We start from the raw sequence: 15,362 nt of genomic DNA on the forward strand, positions 1-15,362 counted from the left end.
CAGCAGAAAGATTAAAAACAGGAGAATTCAGGTGTGTATAGTTATGCATGCATGACATCACAGGTCCCCTCCCCCAGCCACTGGGAGTGGGTGCCTTGGAAACGGTCGCTAAGGGAACAGACGACGAAGAAAGAGAGAGGGAGGGAGAGAGAGAGAGAGAGAAAGAGAGAAGGTGAAAAAGAGCGGAAAAAATAAAAGAGAATAAGCATCCTGTGCTGCCGTGCAAAGGAAAAAAGTGGAAAGCACCAAAAGAGTGGGAGAGAAAGAGAGGATGAGACATAAGAGCAGATAGTAACCAACAATATAGTCTCTTATGAACATTATAAACAACATTACATAAGTCATATTAAATACAGCTCATTGGATAATGTGCTCAGGCAAGTTAAGGTAACTAAATGAGACATTATGACATTCTGAATGTTAGATTATTACATTATTTAAGGCAGCAGCAGTGGCATATAAGTCAAGGCCTGCGAGCAGCCTGTGTGCCTGTTCACCTGTGCTACACATCCATCTTACTGTCTACTAATACAAAATAATGAAAGAAATGAGCCGCTGGGCTTCTAATGCATTTGATATTAATCTCAGTAAAACTCACACACTATCTAACTAATGTGAAAACTGATTAATAAAGATTTGACAGCCTTCATAGAGGAAATTATTCAGTGCTATGTTCTCCAATCATATGGCTTTAATGTAAATTTATGCTGATGTAAAAGTTCACATTTCCATTTATATCCCATATACTCCTGCAGCCACATCCACCCGGGCCTAAGACAAGCATCTCCTGTTACATCATTCATGAGTCTCCTTGAATATCAAACTGCTTGAGTACTGTATATATCACCATGAAAACACATACTCTCCACCAAATGAGAAAAATAAAGGGGTGGAGATTTGCAAGGCCTTTAGACCTAGCAGACCCCAGTAGCCATCTCACCTCCAATTCAGAAAATAACCCTTCATCTCATACTTAAAAGTATTATTCTGGGTTCAATACACGTTAAGCCCAGTCAACAGTATTTGTAGCATAATGTTGATACCACAAAAATCAAGGTTATGGCGAGACACTTACAATGGTAGTAAATGCAGACCGTTTTTTGGAGAATTTAAAAGCAGAACTGTGAAGATTATAATTTATGAAAGCACCTACAGTAAGTGGCCATTCACACAGAAAACCTTTTTGCAGTCCACTGCGCTGCTTTTCCATTGTTTTTTGAAAACGTTCTAGACGGACGTGTTTGACTGTTGCACTGGCATCTTTTGCAGCGTCTCGTGCATGACTCTGTGCTCAAGTTAAAAGAAAAATGCATCTCTAGACCTTGCATTTTTCTTCTGTTCCACGGACTCATCTCATGTTTTTAACCGCAAAAACACGTTATGTGTGAATGGCCCCTAATTCTTTTAAAACTTATTTTATCTGAGTTATAAAATTGTTCTTGCAATGTTTAGGGCAATTTTAGGATTTCAGGTGTTACGCTACAAAGTTGTAAATTTGGATAAAATTTTACACAGAAAAAGTTAATATTTATTTTTTCACACTAAAATAATGTTAACACTCATATTGTTTGTCTTGTGTCTGTACTTTTGAAACAGTGAGTATTCAAACGTTTACTTTACTGATTGGCCCCATTCACTTTAATTGCCTCACTGTAAGATTTTTGCTTTTTTTTAAGTGATGTAATCAATTTGATGTATTCAACATCATGCCTCAAGCGCTGTCGATTGACCTTAACTTGTACTAAACCCGAAATATTCCTTTAAACTGAAATATAAACGCAATCAAACCCACACCAGAGATTTAAATCAGTCTAAAATCCTTTACATTAAGGACGATAACTATAGCCTAAATATAAAGTTCTAAAAATCGCTGTCAATATAAGAATAGCAGATTCCACAGCACAGCTATTACGATAACAGCACAGAGAAATGATTTTACCCAGCTTATGAACGATAAAAACATTGACAGCCAATTAGAATCCATCCTGCTGTAACGAGGTTGAGTATTTAAAGTGGCAGACAAGCACACAATTAGAATAAACAGAACAATATCATCCGCTGGTGTGGGCGCTAATATAGTTATTTTTATAGTTATCGTTCTTGGTGTGAACGGCCCTTAACTGTCTATATATATTCCAAACTAGATGCTGATGAAGAATCAACCTTTTCCAGGCTCTTTAATAGAGGGAATGTGACTTTCCCCCTTAACTTTCGGAGTGTTTCGCATCGCATGAGGCTTTAAGGTTCGTTAAAACTTATAAAAGTGGCAGATGCTGCTATCAGCTGCAACACAGCTGGGTACAAAACATCCAACTAGTTCCAGGACCATCCAAATGTGAATTTACAGATGCTTATCCACGCGAACACGAGTGTATGCGGTGGGCGCATGAGATAGAGAAAGCAGGGACCCCAAACCGACATGTTCTCATTTATACTGATAGGGCTGTTGTATCTGACTTCACAATACTATTGCAGCATTGTGGGTAAATGGTAGACTACCCCCACCTTCTACCCGCTAGGTTGAGTCTTTAACCTTGACCTCTCGTGCCTCTGCCTCTAGTAATGAAGTCAACCCCCCCGCTCCCCATTCCCTCTCTCCTCCCGTCTATCTGCCCCCAGCTCTGCTGTCCAGCGCTCCTCTCATTCATAGTAAACACTATTGATTTTTCAGCACAGAGAGTAAAAAAAGCCATGAATTTTAATGCTACTATCTCTCCCTTGCTCTAGCTCCCTCTCTTCCTCAGTCATCCTTTCCTTTCATGCATTTTCCCTCCATCCCTTCATCCCATCTTCATCTCTTCAAGATGTGAGGGAGGGCAGGAGTTGAACCAAGTGTGTGTTTGTTGGCTATAAACTTTGGATACATGAATGTGTGTGTGAACGGAGCGCTAGCTAACGCTCTTGTCTCTTTCACCCTCTGTGACTGAGACCGATTGATTTTGCTATAAGCAGTGTTTAGGCTATGACAGGCCAGCAGCGACAGACAGAGGAGCTCATCATTGTCCAATGAACACGGAAAAAAATCTCCTTAAAAATCTCTCCATCATGCCAGGCCAAGACGGGAGGAGAGAGAGCAAGAGATACGGAGAGAAGGACAGAGGGTAGATGATAAGCCTTTATAAAGAAACCCCATTAAACATCCCACACCGTAACATCACAACAATAAAGAGAGAACAGACAAAGAGGGTAGACTGCATTTGTGAGGGACACCATTTAGAAATCACATTATTGTCCGAAAGGGATAATGAACAGACAGAAGGCTATTACCGCAAAATAAGGGCCAGAACACAGGGAGACTATCAAGAATAAAATAAATAAAAATGCATATTTATCTAAAATAAATAAATAAATATGTAGATATGGAATATTAAAATGGCTTTACAATATTACCTGCATAGTAGCTTCCACTAAAAAAAAAAAAAAAAACAATCCACTACAACGTACAAAACAATCAGCCCAGCTCAGACAAACAATGCAACGACATTTCAGTAATATTAATATTTAAAGGATAAGTTTGTCGTTCCAAACATGTATAACTGTATTATAATAAAAAAGAAGATATTTTGAAGAATGCTGGTAATCAGACAATTTTGGTTAATACTCATTTTATAGACAAAAAATAAAAAACAAGATAACAACAGACATTTCTCAAATTCTCTTGTTTTATGTTTCATGGAGGAAAGAAAATTACACAGGTTTGGAACGACATGAGGTTAAGTAAACTTTCTTTTTTGGGTGAACTATCTGAGATTATTTTCCCCACAATCATTAACTGAGCGCAGCGAGAGATTGCGAATACGCAATGTGATACGAAAGAGATAAAAGTAGCAGTTTTCTGGTCACAGAGTTGCCATGGATGACGGCAAACATTAGGAAATATCAGACCACTGAATGTTGGGATCAACGTCAACATTTTTTATTTCGGAGAACCATAAAATAGTTCCTCATACACTCTCAGAAATAATGGTACAAAAGCTGTCAGTGAAACAGTACACTTAAAAAAAAGTTGTAATATGTAAACTAATATGCACTCTTTATGTACAAAGATGCATCTTTTGAAAGGGTACCGGCCCAGTGACACCATTTTTTTCTGAGAGTGTATAATGCAGTTCAACCTATTTTTTACGACTTTAATCATTTCTGCTATGTTGCCTAAGCTCCCTCATTGTACGTCTCCTCGGATACGTTCCACACAAAATGCAGTCATTCAGCCGTGATCCCTACTGCATTCTTGGTTTAATGTCCATCTGCATCATCAGATGCCAGACACCAATCAAGCTAGTATGCATTGATGGTAATAAACTCACAGAGCAAATTGCTTTCGGGGAACACAATTATCCCATCAAAGCATGTAGGGAACGAGTAAGGTTGTCAAATTAAAGCCAAAACATCTCTTTACTACAGCAAGTGAATGGAAACAATTTTCTCTTAAAGAAGTGATGAAAACATGCTGCATAATGGATATAAACTTACAGTAATCTGATGCAATAGGCATTATATGTACTCAGGTGCAGAGTACAAATTGGCAAGCCACGTATTGATCGATAAACCCGGATTGAAGGAAACCCTGTTAACAGGAGCCTGTCTGGGGAGTCGGGCTCCATCCCCCCCCCTCTCTCCATCTTAATTTGATTGATGATCATACGTGTCACTCAAGGCAGCATGTGGCCAATTACAAGATTTGTACGGGTAGGTGGCTGGTGGTTTCGGCTTGTGTTGTCAGTTAAAAATGTGTGTGGCTGTAAGTGGGGTAAAACTGTATTTGTTACCTAATTTTACTGCAGCTTGTGCTGTTTTATAAGGATTAAAAGGATAGTTCACCCCAAAATTAAAACACCACGTTGTTCCTAAACTGCATGAGCTTCTTTCGTCTGTGTGACATTAAAAAAAAGATATTTTGAGAACACGTCTCAGTGTTTTTTTTTTTTTTGTTTTTGTTTTTTGGCCATAAAATAAAAGTCAATGGACGAAATTTGGTTACCAACCAACATTCTTCAAAATATCTTCTTTTGTGTTCCACAGAACAAAGAAATTCATACAGGTTTGGAACGAGATAAGGGTAAGTAAATGATGACAGATTTTTTTTCATTTTTGGGTGAACTATATCCATTTAACAGTAAATAATGTACTCAGGGAAACAGGGACTCCAAGATCCAGAAAAAAACAACTTATGAATAAAACTAAAGGGTATGAAAGGATGTAGGAACGGTACAAAGAAGTAAGAGTAATCCTGTCACCTCTCTAACAGTTTATTTACTGCTATTTTCTCAAAAGCAGAAATAGAAATTCTCAGAAATATGCCAAACTGTATCTATTAGATCATATAATTTAGATAACAATTCTGTTTGAATTTTAGATTAATAAAACTAATAATTGGCATTTTTATTAATCAAAACATGACACCAGACAACCTTACAGCCATTAAAAGGGTAAAAGGGTAAAAAAAAAGAGCCCTGAAATAAATTCACAAAGCCCTGCATGTGAACAGGAGACCTTGATCGCTATAAATCTTAAATGAAATGGAGGAAGAGAACAGATTTAGGTCCTGAGCTTGTTCATGAGGAGTGAGGGACATAATCAAAGAGCAAGCTTTTATTACACATTGTCTATTGTCAAAATGTGCACACACGCACACACACACACAGCAGCAGCTGCTGAAAGGACAAATTACACTGGTTTAAGCCAATTTTTCACCAAACAGCATCAAAGGGGAGCCAGATTAAAAAAAGTAGTGTATTGCAGTGTCAATCCATCCATTTTATTATCCCACATGGTGATCTGAATATCTCTCAGTACACCAGTTTGTCAGTAAAGCCACTATGTACCTGCCATGTCAAAATATCAATACATTCATTCATGTCTATTTATGCTCATCTTTCAGTCAAGTCTCGATCCTCCATCCATCTACACACACACAACATTTCTGTGTCTGAGGCGAATATATCAATGCCTCTCTCTCCCTCTCCAACACATGTGCACATACACACACGCACGCACACGCACGCACGCACGCACACACACACACACACACACACACACACACACACACACACACACACGTGCAGCCAGATAATCACACTAAATTAACACAGCAGTGGAGAATCTGTGTGAGTGCTGCTGTACTGGTCGGGGGTGTATTGACCAGGTGCTGTCTCTCACAGATGTGTTGATTAAGGGCCTGTCTGAACAATTCTCCTATTTTGTGCCATCATGTAGCCACCAACACCTACAGAGTGTGTTTTTGTATGAGAAAGAGAGAGGAGGAGCCAGAAAGAGATATTAATAATAATGTTAAAATATTATGTGAGGTTGGAACAGTCTAAACGTAATGGTGCACACCACAGCGGCTTTGCGGCTGCATGCGTCATTTTTACCCGACTGCACGCAAGAATCAACACAATCACTGCAGTGTACGGCAGTGTTTCCCAACACTTTTCCTGAAGGCAAACCAACAGAACACATTTTCAAACTCTCACCGGATTAAACTCATTAGTAGAGACTCCAAGACCAGATATGGATGGGTCAAATAAGAGGGACATTCAAAATGTGTCCCGTTGGTGTGCCTCCTGGAAAAGGGTTGGGAAACAGTGGTTTCCCAACCCTCAAATACGATTGACAATTAGCATACAGTTTGGATTGGCGGTATGGTTCCGTTCTGGGCGTGAACTCCCTGCGCATCCATGCAGCCTAGCATGGATAAGAGCAGGGAAAGCAACAATGAATGTATGCAGATGTCATTAATTCAAGATTTTAAAGTACAACATAATTCGAGAATTTATTCTGATTCAAGGGGAAATCCAAATCCTGACTGGGTGAGAGGAGGAGCTGGGGATGGAGGAGGGTAATTTGCTCCTGAGAAACACGATAGCTGCTGATAATACTGAAGGAGCTTATATATGTATACAGTGATAGGCGTCATATTCCTACAGGTAGACGTGGATCATGTGAGAGTCAGCTGATGCGAGCTTGACTAACGTGACATGCCAGAACTGACGCTACGCTTAATTGTAAGGGGCCATTCTGCAGTCCACTGTTTTTCTATGTAAACATGGACTAGATGCTCATGTTGGACCATTGCTTGAGTTTTACATCTTTTGAAGTGTCCCATGCATGTATGATGCAGATTCTAAATACATGGCACTCAAGTTAAACGTTGTTCAACTTTTAAAAAGACACCCAGTATGCAAAATTACAACCTCTTCAAATGCAGTATACATTTTGAATGTCGCTATACCAATGAGTACGTTTTCATGCACAAAAAAAAATTAATTATGAAAAATTTGTTCATTATAAAATCTTAACTTAATTTGAAATTTAAATGAACTGTTTATGTACTGTTTATGAAGTGACAAAAGAACAATGTTTAGGCTACATGATTAATCAATCAAAAATCAATCAATTACTAGCAACAAATTACATCTTCAACAGTGTAATTAGATTATTGCATTAAGTACTCTCTCTAAAAATTATTGCATTACTTATCACAAATTACTTTCGAAATCCCATATCAACTTCGACCAGTTGAACAATGCAAGAAAAGACATGAAACTGCTCTTTAAATTCTTTCAAATAAATATAAAATTTCATAAATTATTCTTAATCTGACCAAAGTATTTAAACGAGAAGTTTACATTAAAAACATACATTCTATCATTAGACGTTAAATTTTGATGTTAAATCTTACTTATTTTATATAGAATTGTTCTAGTTAATACAGTATTTAATGCATTTACATCAGAAGTATGTAGTTAAATTACAGAAAAATTCTAAGTAATCCCTTACTTCAATTTTAAAGGGAAAAAGTAATTAGAATACATTAATTAAATACTTAGTAATGCATTACACCCATCACTGCTTATTAAGTACAATCGCTATAAGACTGTGCATGTAAATTCAACCTTCTTAATTCCAAAGTTCATAATACGCTCTCAGAAAAAAAGGTACAAAAGCTGTCACTGGGATAGTAACCTTTTAAAAAATACTCCTTTGTAACTTATTTGCCTCTAAAGGCTGCATATTAGTACCTCAAAGGTACATATTCATAGCCAAAGTGTACCTATTAGTACCTAAATGTATAAGAAACTTATGAAAGGGTTCTGTCTTAGTGACAGCTTTTGTACCATTTTTCTGAGTGTCCTGCACTAAAGGACATTCTAGTGATTTTGGCTGAATTATTTGCAGAAGTTTACTATTTAGAGTCAGAATGTTTAATGAATATCAATACAGTGTGGCCTTGCAGGCACTTGTGAGTTTCTTTTAAGCTTTAAATATATGATGGAGAGTTATAGACAGGTCTCAAGATGATCTACAGTATGAAGACACAATCGCACAAATGTGTGTGTGTGTGTGTGTGTGTGTGTGTGTGTGTGTGTGTGTGTGTGCTTGTAATGGTCTCTGGGAGGAAAGAACTCTAGGGAATTTCTTACAGAGTGAAAAGCAGCAGTGCTAATGAGGGAAAGGGTGCCGTCAGTGTTAATACACTACAGAAGGTCAACCCACACAGATGCAAACACATTTCTCGTCTGCCAAAACTAACAGTAACTAAAAGACCTTTGGGAGTACTGTCACTAAATGAACATCGTGACGACATGGAATATCAATCAGAGCAAGAGATAGTGGAAGAGTGTGTGTGTGAGAGAGAGAGGGAGTGAAATGCAGTAGAACATTCTGTATTGACATCTTCTTTATATCTATTGATTCCCCCATTATGTTAAAAACAAACCCAAGCTGACATTTTGTCATTGGCAATCATCTTAACACCAGGACTCGCCGTAATCTATAAACACACTTTCTTTCACATTGCTCACACAAACACAGCGTTTAGCTATACCAAATAAATAAATAAATAATAGCTAGTAGCTAGAAAAAAAATATAGATTCCATTTCTGCCAATGTCACCTTTCATTGTAATTTACATGTACACCACCTTAAATGTAAGTACAATGAACTTGGATGTTTGTCATTTCAACTTAAATTAGATTAAACTGACTTTAAAAATGAGTTGAATCTTGTATAACTTATAAAAAAGTTGAAACTTGCTTAACGTATTTACTACAATGTACAATGAACTTAGTTCAAGCAATGTAAAAACATAATTTTTTACAGTGTATTTTCACCAAATTATTATGACAATGAGACAATTATATTTCACCAATTTTAAAGTAGTTTTCTCTTAGTTTACTAAATAGCTATTTCTCTCTTGATGAGATTAAAAAAAGGCTATTTTTTTGCTCACTCTTTTTCTCTCACTGTCAATATTTTCTCATCCTCCTGGACCTGCCTGTTACTGTAACACACATAAAACTTTAATGGAGCAGTTAATGGCAATAATTCCCGAGACCACTTACAAGAATAGGTCTTGATTATCTCTTTCTCTGCCTCTGTCCATTTCTATATCCGCTTTCTAATGGGAATATGGTGTAAAAGCTGCATATATTAGTAACTGGATATTAGTTAAAGGTTCTGCTCTCTCTAATGGTGATTAAGAGACTTTGATGAGATATGGATATTTCAGCTGGCCGTAATGGTATTTGACATCATGAAATGAAGAAATAAGGACTGCTGCTCTCAGATTTTCGTGGGTTAGCTGACTGTGAAGGTTTGTCTAATGCATAATCAAAAATATTTAAGCAAACCAGAATTTGTAAATTTTTTATGAAATATCTTTCCATATGCCAATCACCCACTTCTATGTAAAATAAGTGTTAAGTATGTATATCTAAACAACAAAGTTTACAGCCTTGCTTATCATTCATAACTAATGAGCAACTGCATTCGTACAATCTGAGTCTAGAGCTCAAGATCACCTCTCCCTCTCAAACTCGGTTTTCCATACTTGTTCCCATTTTTCACTGTCATCTGCACCTACTTTCCTTTAGTGGTCCACAGCTTTTTCTTTTTCTGCCCTCTTTTTTTATCTTCTTTTGACACTCGCTATTTTTCAGCGAAAGGGGCATGAAACTCCTCCTCCTCTCCCCTGGCCCTGTTAATCTCTGATGGGAAGAGGCTCATTATCCTTCCCCTTAACCATCCTGTATCATTCTTCAGTCCCAAAGATAGCCTATGAAAACCTCTAAGGTGTAAGTTACGCAAAAGATTAAATTGTAAAATCATACAGAGAACAATGCAATCCCACTAACCACTGTAGGTAAATGAAGTTGCAAAAAAAGTCTGACCAAAAATAAGACACAACACTTTCCATTGTACACATTCTGAATGCATAAAAATGGACTAAAGTAACATCTGAAGACCTTTTAAACATCAACTTGATTTTCATCACAAGGAGAAAGATCACATATGCATATGGGCAAATGAATAAATTATGTGTATAAATTGTTGTGGGGGGGGGGGGGGGGTAGATAAATTTATACAAGAATTTGTATCATAAATCCTCTAATTTTTAATAACCATTTAATAACCAAATAGTCATAGTCATGTAGCCTATTTATATTTTATATTATATTTTTAAACGTAGCCAAATATTATCATTCCAAATATTCCATGCAATCTCTCAATTAATACGAGCTCATTAGAACTGCGCGAATAATAGGCTACATATAAAATAAAAACCAAAATGCTGTTTACAATAGACTTAAATGAAGCATAACATTTCTCACCAAATGAAATGTAAATTTTCCCATATGCAATCCAAATAATAGAAAATACTCTAGGCTACTGCATGAATTATCGAGAAAATAATTTCTTTATAAAATTACAGAACATTTTCATTGTATTCTCAGACTGTAACATGCCCAGTAAACAGCAGTTTGCTTATGCAGTTATGCCTCTTCTCAATTCAGACAACACCCATCTCCTCCTACTCCACCCCCGCCCTCCTTCTCCATCCTCCTCTGTTTTCATCTTTATGTGGCCACCGAACAGCCGGCAAGTTCCCGCAAAGAAAACATTAACGAAGCAAGTCGTCCTTTTGCACTTCGCCCGTCTCTAAGAGCAAAAGACAAGCTGCGAATCACATTATACACGATGTATGTGATCATCAATTTAATAAGGTTATAGCCGATCACACGTGCAACTAACTGTCTAAACATTACCCTCACAGTATACATTTATATTTGTGAGCCAAACATAAGATGTCTAAATAGCATAAATTCTAATTTCTCTGGTCTCTGTAGCTGCTCTGATTCTCTCCTCTCTCCCCTCGATCCGCCGGCCCCGGAATCGATCCTGCGGAGATCGATAAGTTGGCATGAATATTCCCAGCTCACCGCGAGTTTAGTTCGGGGGAGACGGAGGCAGAGGCAGAGGCGAGAGAAGGAGACGGACGGGTGCGGAGCCCAACGAGAGAAAGGGATATATTCAGGAAACACCTTAACAAAACCGACCTGTCCCGCATTTCGAAGCGCGACAGTGCAGTGCTATTTTTGCTGTAGACAAACTTGACTCGTGTCGTTTGGACTAAACTGAAATTTTGGAAAGGGCGGCAAGCGCGCGCGACACAAACAGAAAACGGCATGAGGATGTTTCATTCACACGGTGAATACGGGGATTATGCCACTGAGTGGGATGAATTCGGGAGGTTTCACCGGATTCGAGATTGGAGGGAAGAAAGGGTGGTTGTTGTGGAAGAAAGCCTTACCGGAGTGAGAGCGGATAGCCAGTGGGGACTTGAGGCGCCAGGCGTGGAGATCAGAGGCAGTTCTCGGCAAGACAAACGGCACTGGCAAAGGAACAAACATGATCCGTCTTCTTGTCTGGTTCTTATCAGATGCTCTTTTTGCTGTTGGTTTTTCTTTGCTATTTTAGCAGTTGTGGCAAGATAGGCTTTTCCCCTCACTTAAATCATTGGGTTCCGTCTGTGATCCAAGCGTTTCGGACATAGAACTGTTTATTCATAATATAGCGTTTATACTTTCTCTTTTCGCTTATACTTTACTTTTGATCTACATGCATAGATACGCAAACGCGCGCGCAGCCCGACTGTATTTTCCCAGCGCGCGCTCACAGGCGGATAGACGGATTGAAACAAGAAAAACGTGGGTTATTTCACTATTACTTCACGTTTGTCTATTTGTTTTGGTATTAAGCTACAGTATTTGGTATAACTGTTCGATCTGCTTGCCGAACATAGGCTATATGTATCTGTCACTCAAAGGCATATAGGCTAATTACTATGTTTGCGAACGTTTATAACTGCATATCTCGATGCTCCCGTTCTCTCCTGTAGTGTTTCTGTCCTTGTCGACACTGTTCAGCTGGCCTGCTGCTTCACCCCTTGGTTGCAGTCGCTTTAACTTTGGTTATCTGCTTGTAAAATAAACTGACATTTCTGCATTTATTATAATAAAGGAAAAAACGATTTCACACCCTGACTGTATAGGCTAACTGTATAAAAGACAGCGGGTATTGTTATTACTTGGATAACTGGTGCATTTTTTGATGAATTTATTTGGTCTAGCTCTTCTATAGCTCTCTTCCTTGTTCTAGCAGCTACAGGCTACACATTCATTTACACAAAGTCACTAAACAATGTTAAAATCGTCTGCTTATTTTGTTCATTTAAATTAAAAATCTATAGAAAAATAAGGCAACTCAACATGCTCGCCGGATTCGCCCCTCCTCCCACGTACCTTGTCACACGCCAGTAATTAAAACGCAATCAATCGATACATGACTAAATAAGGTAAACAAATAAATAAAGCACGAAAGCATCAGGGGAAAAGAGCTCGATATGTCGCTGGTTTTTAAGAACACTTGCCTATATTTCCGTCCATCCGCCTGCGTGTTTTGGTCTGTCTGTCTGCCTGTTCCCGTTATTTGGGAACCCCAATATCTTATTCGTGCACGCTCTCCTCCCATACGCTCGCGCGCTCTGATTCCACGCTGCCCGCAACATTGAAGCGCGAGCGGAGCCGTTACAACTCTCACATCACCACCACCCCACCCCCACTCTCTCTCTCTCTCTCTCTCTCTCTCTCTCTCTCTCTCTCTAACGGTTCCGTACCCCTGTGCTTGCCTCATTGAAAGGTAAAATCACACATGGACTGATACGAGCTATAAACATCTCTCTCCAATAGCCTACTACTAAAACAGAACGGTGCTCATTAATACAGCAAACCCAGTTTAACATATTAATACAAAAAAGAAAGGCAACCCATCAGTAACCACGTTTGCTTTGTATGCACACCGTTTTCAGATTAAGTTCCATGCTGGTTAATTTTTTGAATAAACGAACAGTTGTCATGACCTCTCTTTTGGAAATACTAATTCATGCCATAGATATTTTAGTCATTTTGGACAATAACCTAAACAAGTTTACCCAAAAATGAAATTTCTGTCATAATTACTTTCATGTTCCAAACATGCATTTCTGGAGTCCATTAACATTCATTCTATGGACAAAAGACATTTTTCTTTTTCTTTTTCAATATCTTCTTTTGTGCTCCATATGAAAATCATACAGGTTTGAAACTACATCAGAGTGAGTAAATGATGGAATTTTTTGGATGGACTATCTTTTTAATCAACTCGGTTACACTTTATTTTAAGGTGTCAGTATTACGATGTAATAATACGTTAAGTACTGAGTAATAATAATTAACTATGTTAATATAGGGTTTGGGTTATGGTGAGGCTTTGGTTGAGGGTTAATTGCATGTAATTAATTATGCATAATTTATAGTTATTAATACAGTTACTACATGTAACATGCAACAATGACACTGTAAAATAAAGTGTTAACATCAATTCATTAACTGTCATTCATTCATGATTCATTGAACAAGAGCACAATAAATGGCAAAATTTAGGTCATGGTTCTTTAAAAGTTGCTAATAAAAATGTGTTTCTTCAATGCATTTAATAGGGTAAATTCAGGTTGATTGAACCTCTATTATATAATTACCTTTGTTTGAACATGCAGGCCTTCTGAATTAAAGTTCAGTTAAGGTATAAAAAGGTGTTCACAGTCTGATTAACAAAGCCATATGTGAGCTGATGTGTTCAGATTTCTATAAACTGTAATATTGGCTTATTACATATTGTCTTATTACTGACAACTACAAATCGACCAAATTCTGATTATTATCAGAATATGCAGAAATGCAGTATTTGTTTTTGGACACACATGAGATTCCCTTAATTTCCCTTAGAGTCCCACGGACAGTTATATATTTTTCCATCAATAAACATTGTTTACCAATATGATACAGAGCCAGCGTTTTATGTTTCTCAGCTCTGTTCCTGCGCACCCCAACAGCAAACATTCCTCATTATACTCATTATAATACTGAAATTCCTGAAATAGGTGTGTCGGATGAAGGAGACATCCAAAAAGTGTACTGTTGGGGAGGCCTCCTCTGGACCAGGGTTGGGAAACACTGTTAGGAAATCTCGACATGCCAGCAAACCTCCCGGGGGCCTTAATCAGCGAGCGGCGCTGCTTCTCTCTCCTACCACCAATTCATCACGCCCTGTCAATTACAAACCATGCTGCGGCGCACTTACACACAAGATTATTGTCAATATAGATTTTTAAATAGAAAAATCTATACGCTAAACACTCCAGTCGATAGGAGTAAATCGATTCCACTAGGCAGCAAAACTCTCTGTGAGCTCAGGCTCAGAAGTCATGGTAACGACGGAGATGTAAACCAAATTATGCATTTCGGAATCTACTAGCCACATATAATGATGTAGACATTGTGTTGTTTTGCATTACTAATAACAGTGATACAATTACTCCTTGCTGAAGTCTGTGTTTTGTTCATTTTTGGGGGGTCTCTACATCTGCAACAAACCGCTTTCCATCCTTGTTTTGTTCAATAAAAGGATATGTTTCATTGTCCCTGTCCATCTCTTGAATCTCGCTATTGACAGATGACATCTGCAGGTCAAGTGAAAGAGATGAAAAGGAGTGACCGGTTGTCCCTCGCATACCCCCTTGACGCGCTGAGGTAACGGGGCGCTCGGGCCCCTCCCTCCAGTACTCCTTTCAGACAAAAGCAATTATTTCTTGTAGAATATAGTGTGGTTGTGCGCATCTAAGAGAAAGAGAGAGGGACTGGAGGGAAAGAGAGAGTGCGAAATTGAGGGAGAGGAAAATAAGATGGTGTTGGAAGGATAGGGAGCTAACACCTTCTTCCTATAGCTGTGCTCTCTTCACCCAAACCTAGCTATTGTTTATGTGGCTTCCTGGAAAAGCTGTTTCTTATTCACATACACCCGAGGAGAACTGGCCCAGCGACTGAGCCTGGTTTCTCCCAAGGTTCTTTTTCTTCATTCTGACACCAGTTTGGGTTCCTTGCCACTGTCGCCTCTGGCTTGCTTAGGGGACACTTAATATTCAACAATATTATTGATCTGATGTACTGACACTGTTGAATGAGAACTGAACTGAGCTGAAC

General features: G+C 38.3%; 1 protein-coding gene across 3 annotated transcripts in view; it reads right to left on the reverse strand.

Annotated features, from left to right (window-relative positions):
- Positions 1-12,831, reverse strand: part of pou2f2b (POU class 2 homeobox 2b) — a 36,840-nt gene extending 24,009 nt beyond the window's left edge. For all 3 annotated transcript variants that reach the window (XM_077209935.1, XM_077209937.1, XM_077209947.1), the window contains exon 1: positions 11,597-12,831. In XM_077209935.1, the coding sequence (XP_077066050.1) occupies positions 11,597-11,696 (100 nt within the window). In that variant the 5' untranslated portion in view covers positions 11,697-12,831. The remainder of the gene's footprint in view (positions 1-11,596) is intronic.
- Between the last annotated feature and the right edge of the window lie 2,531 nt (positions 12,832-15,362).

Source organism: Siphateles boraxobius, unplaced genomic scaffold, assembly GCF_051911475.1.
Source record: "Siphateles boraxobius isolate OS27281-9 unplaced genomic scaffold, OSU_SipBor_1 12, whole genome shotgun sequence".
Lineage (NCBI taxonomy): Eukaryota > Metazoa > Chordata > Actinopteri > Cypriniformes > Leuciscidae > Siphateles > Siphateles boraxobius.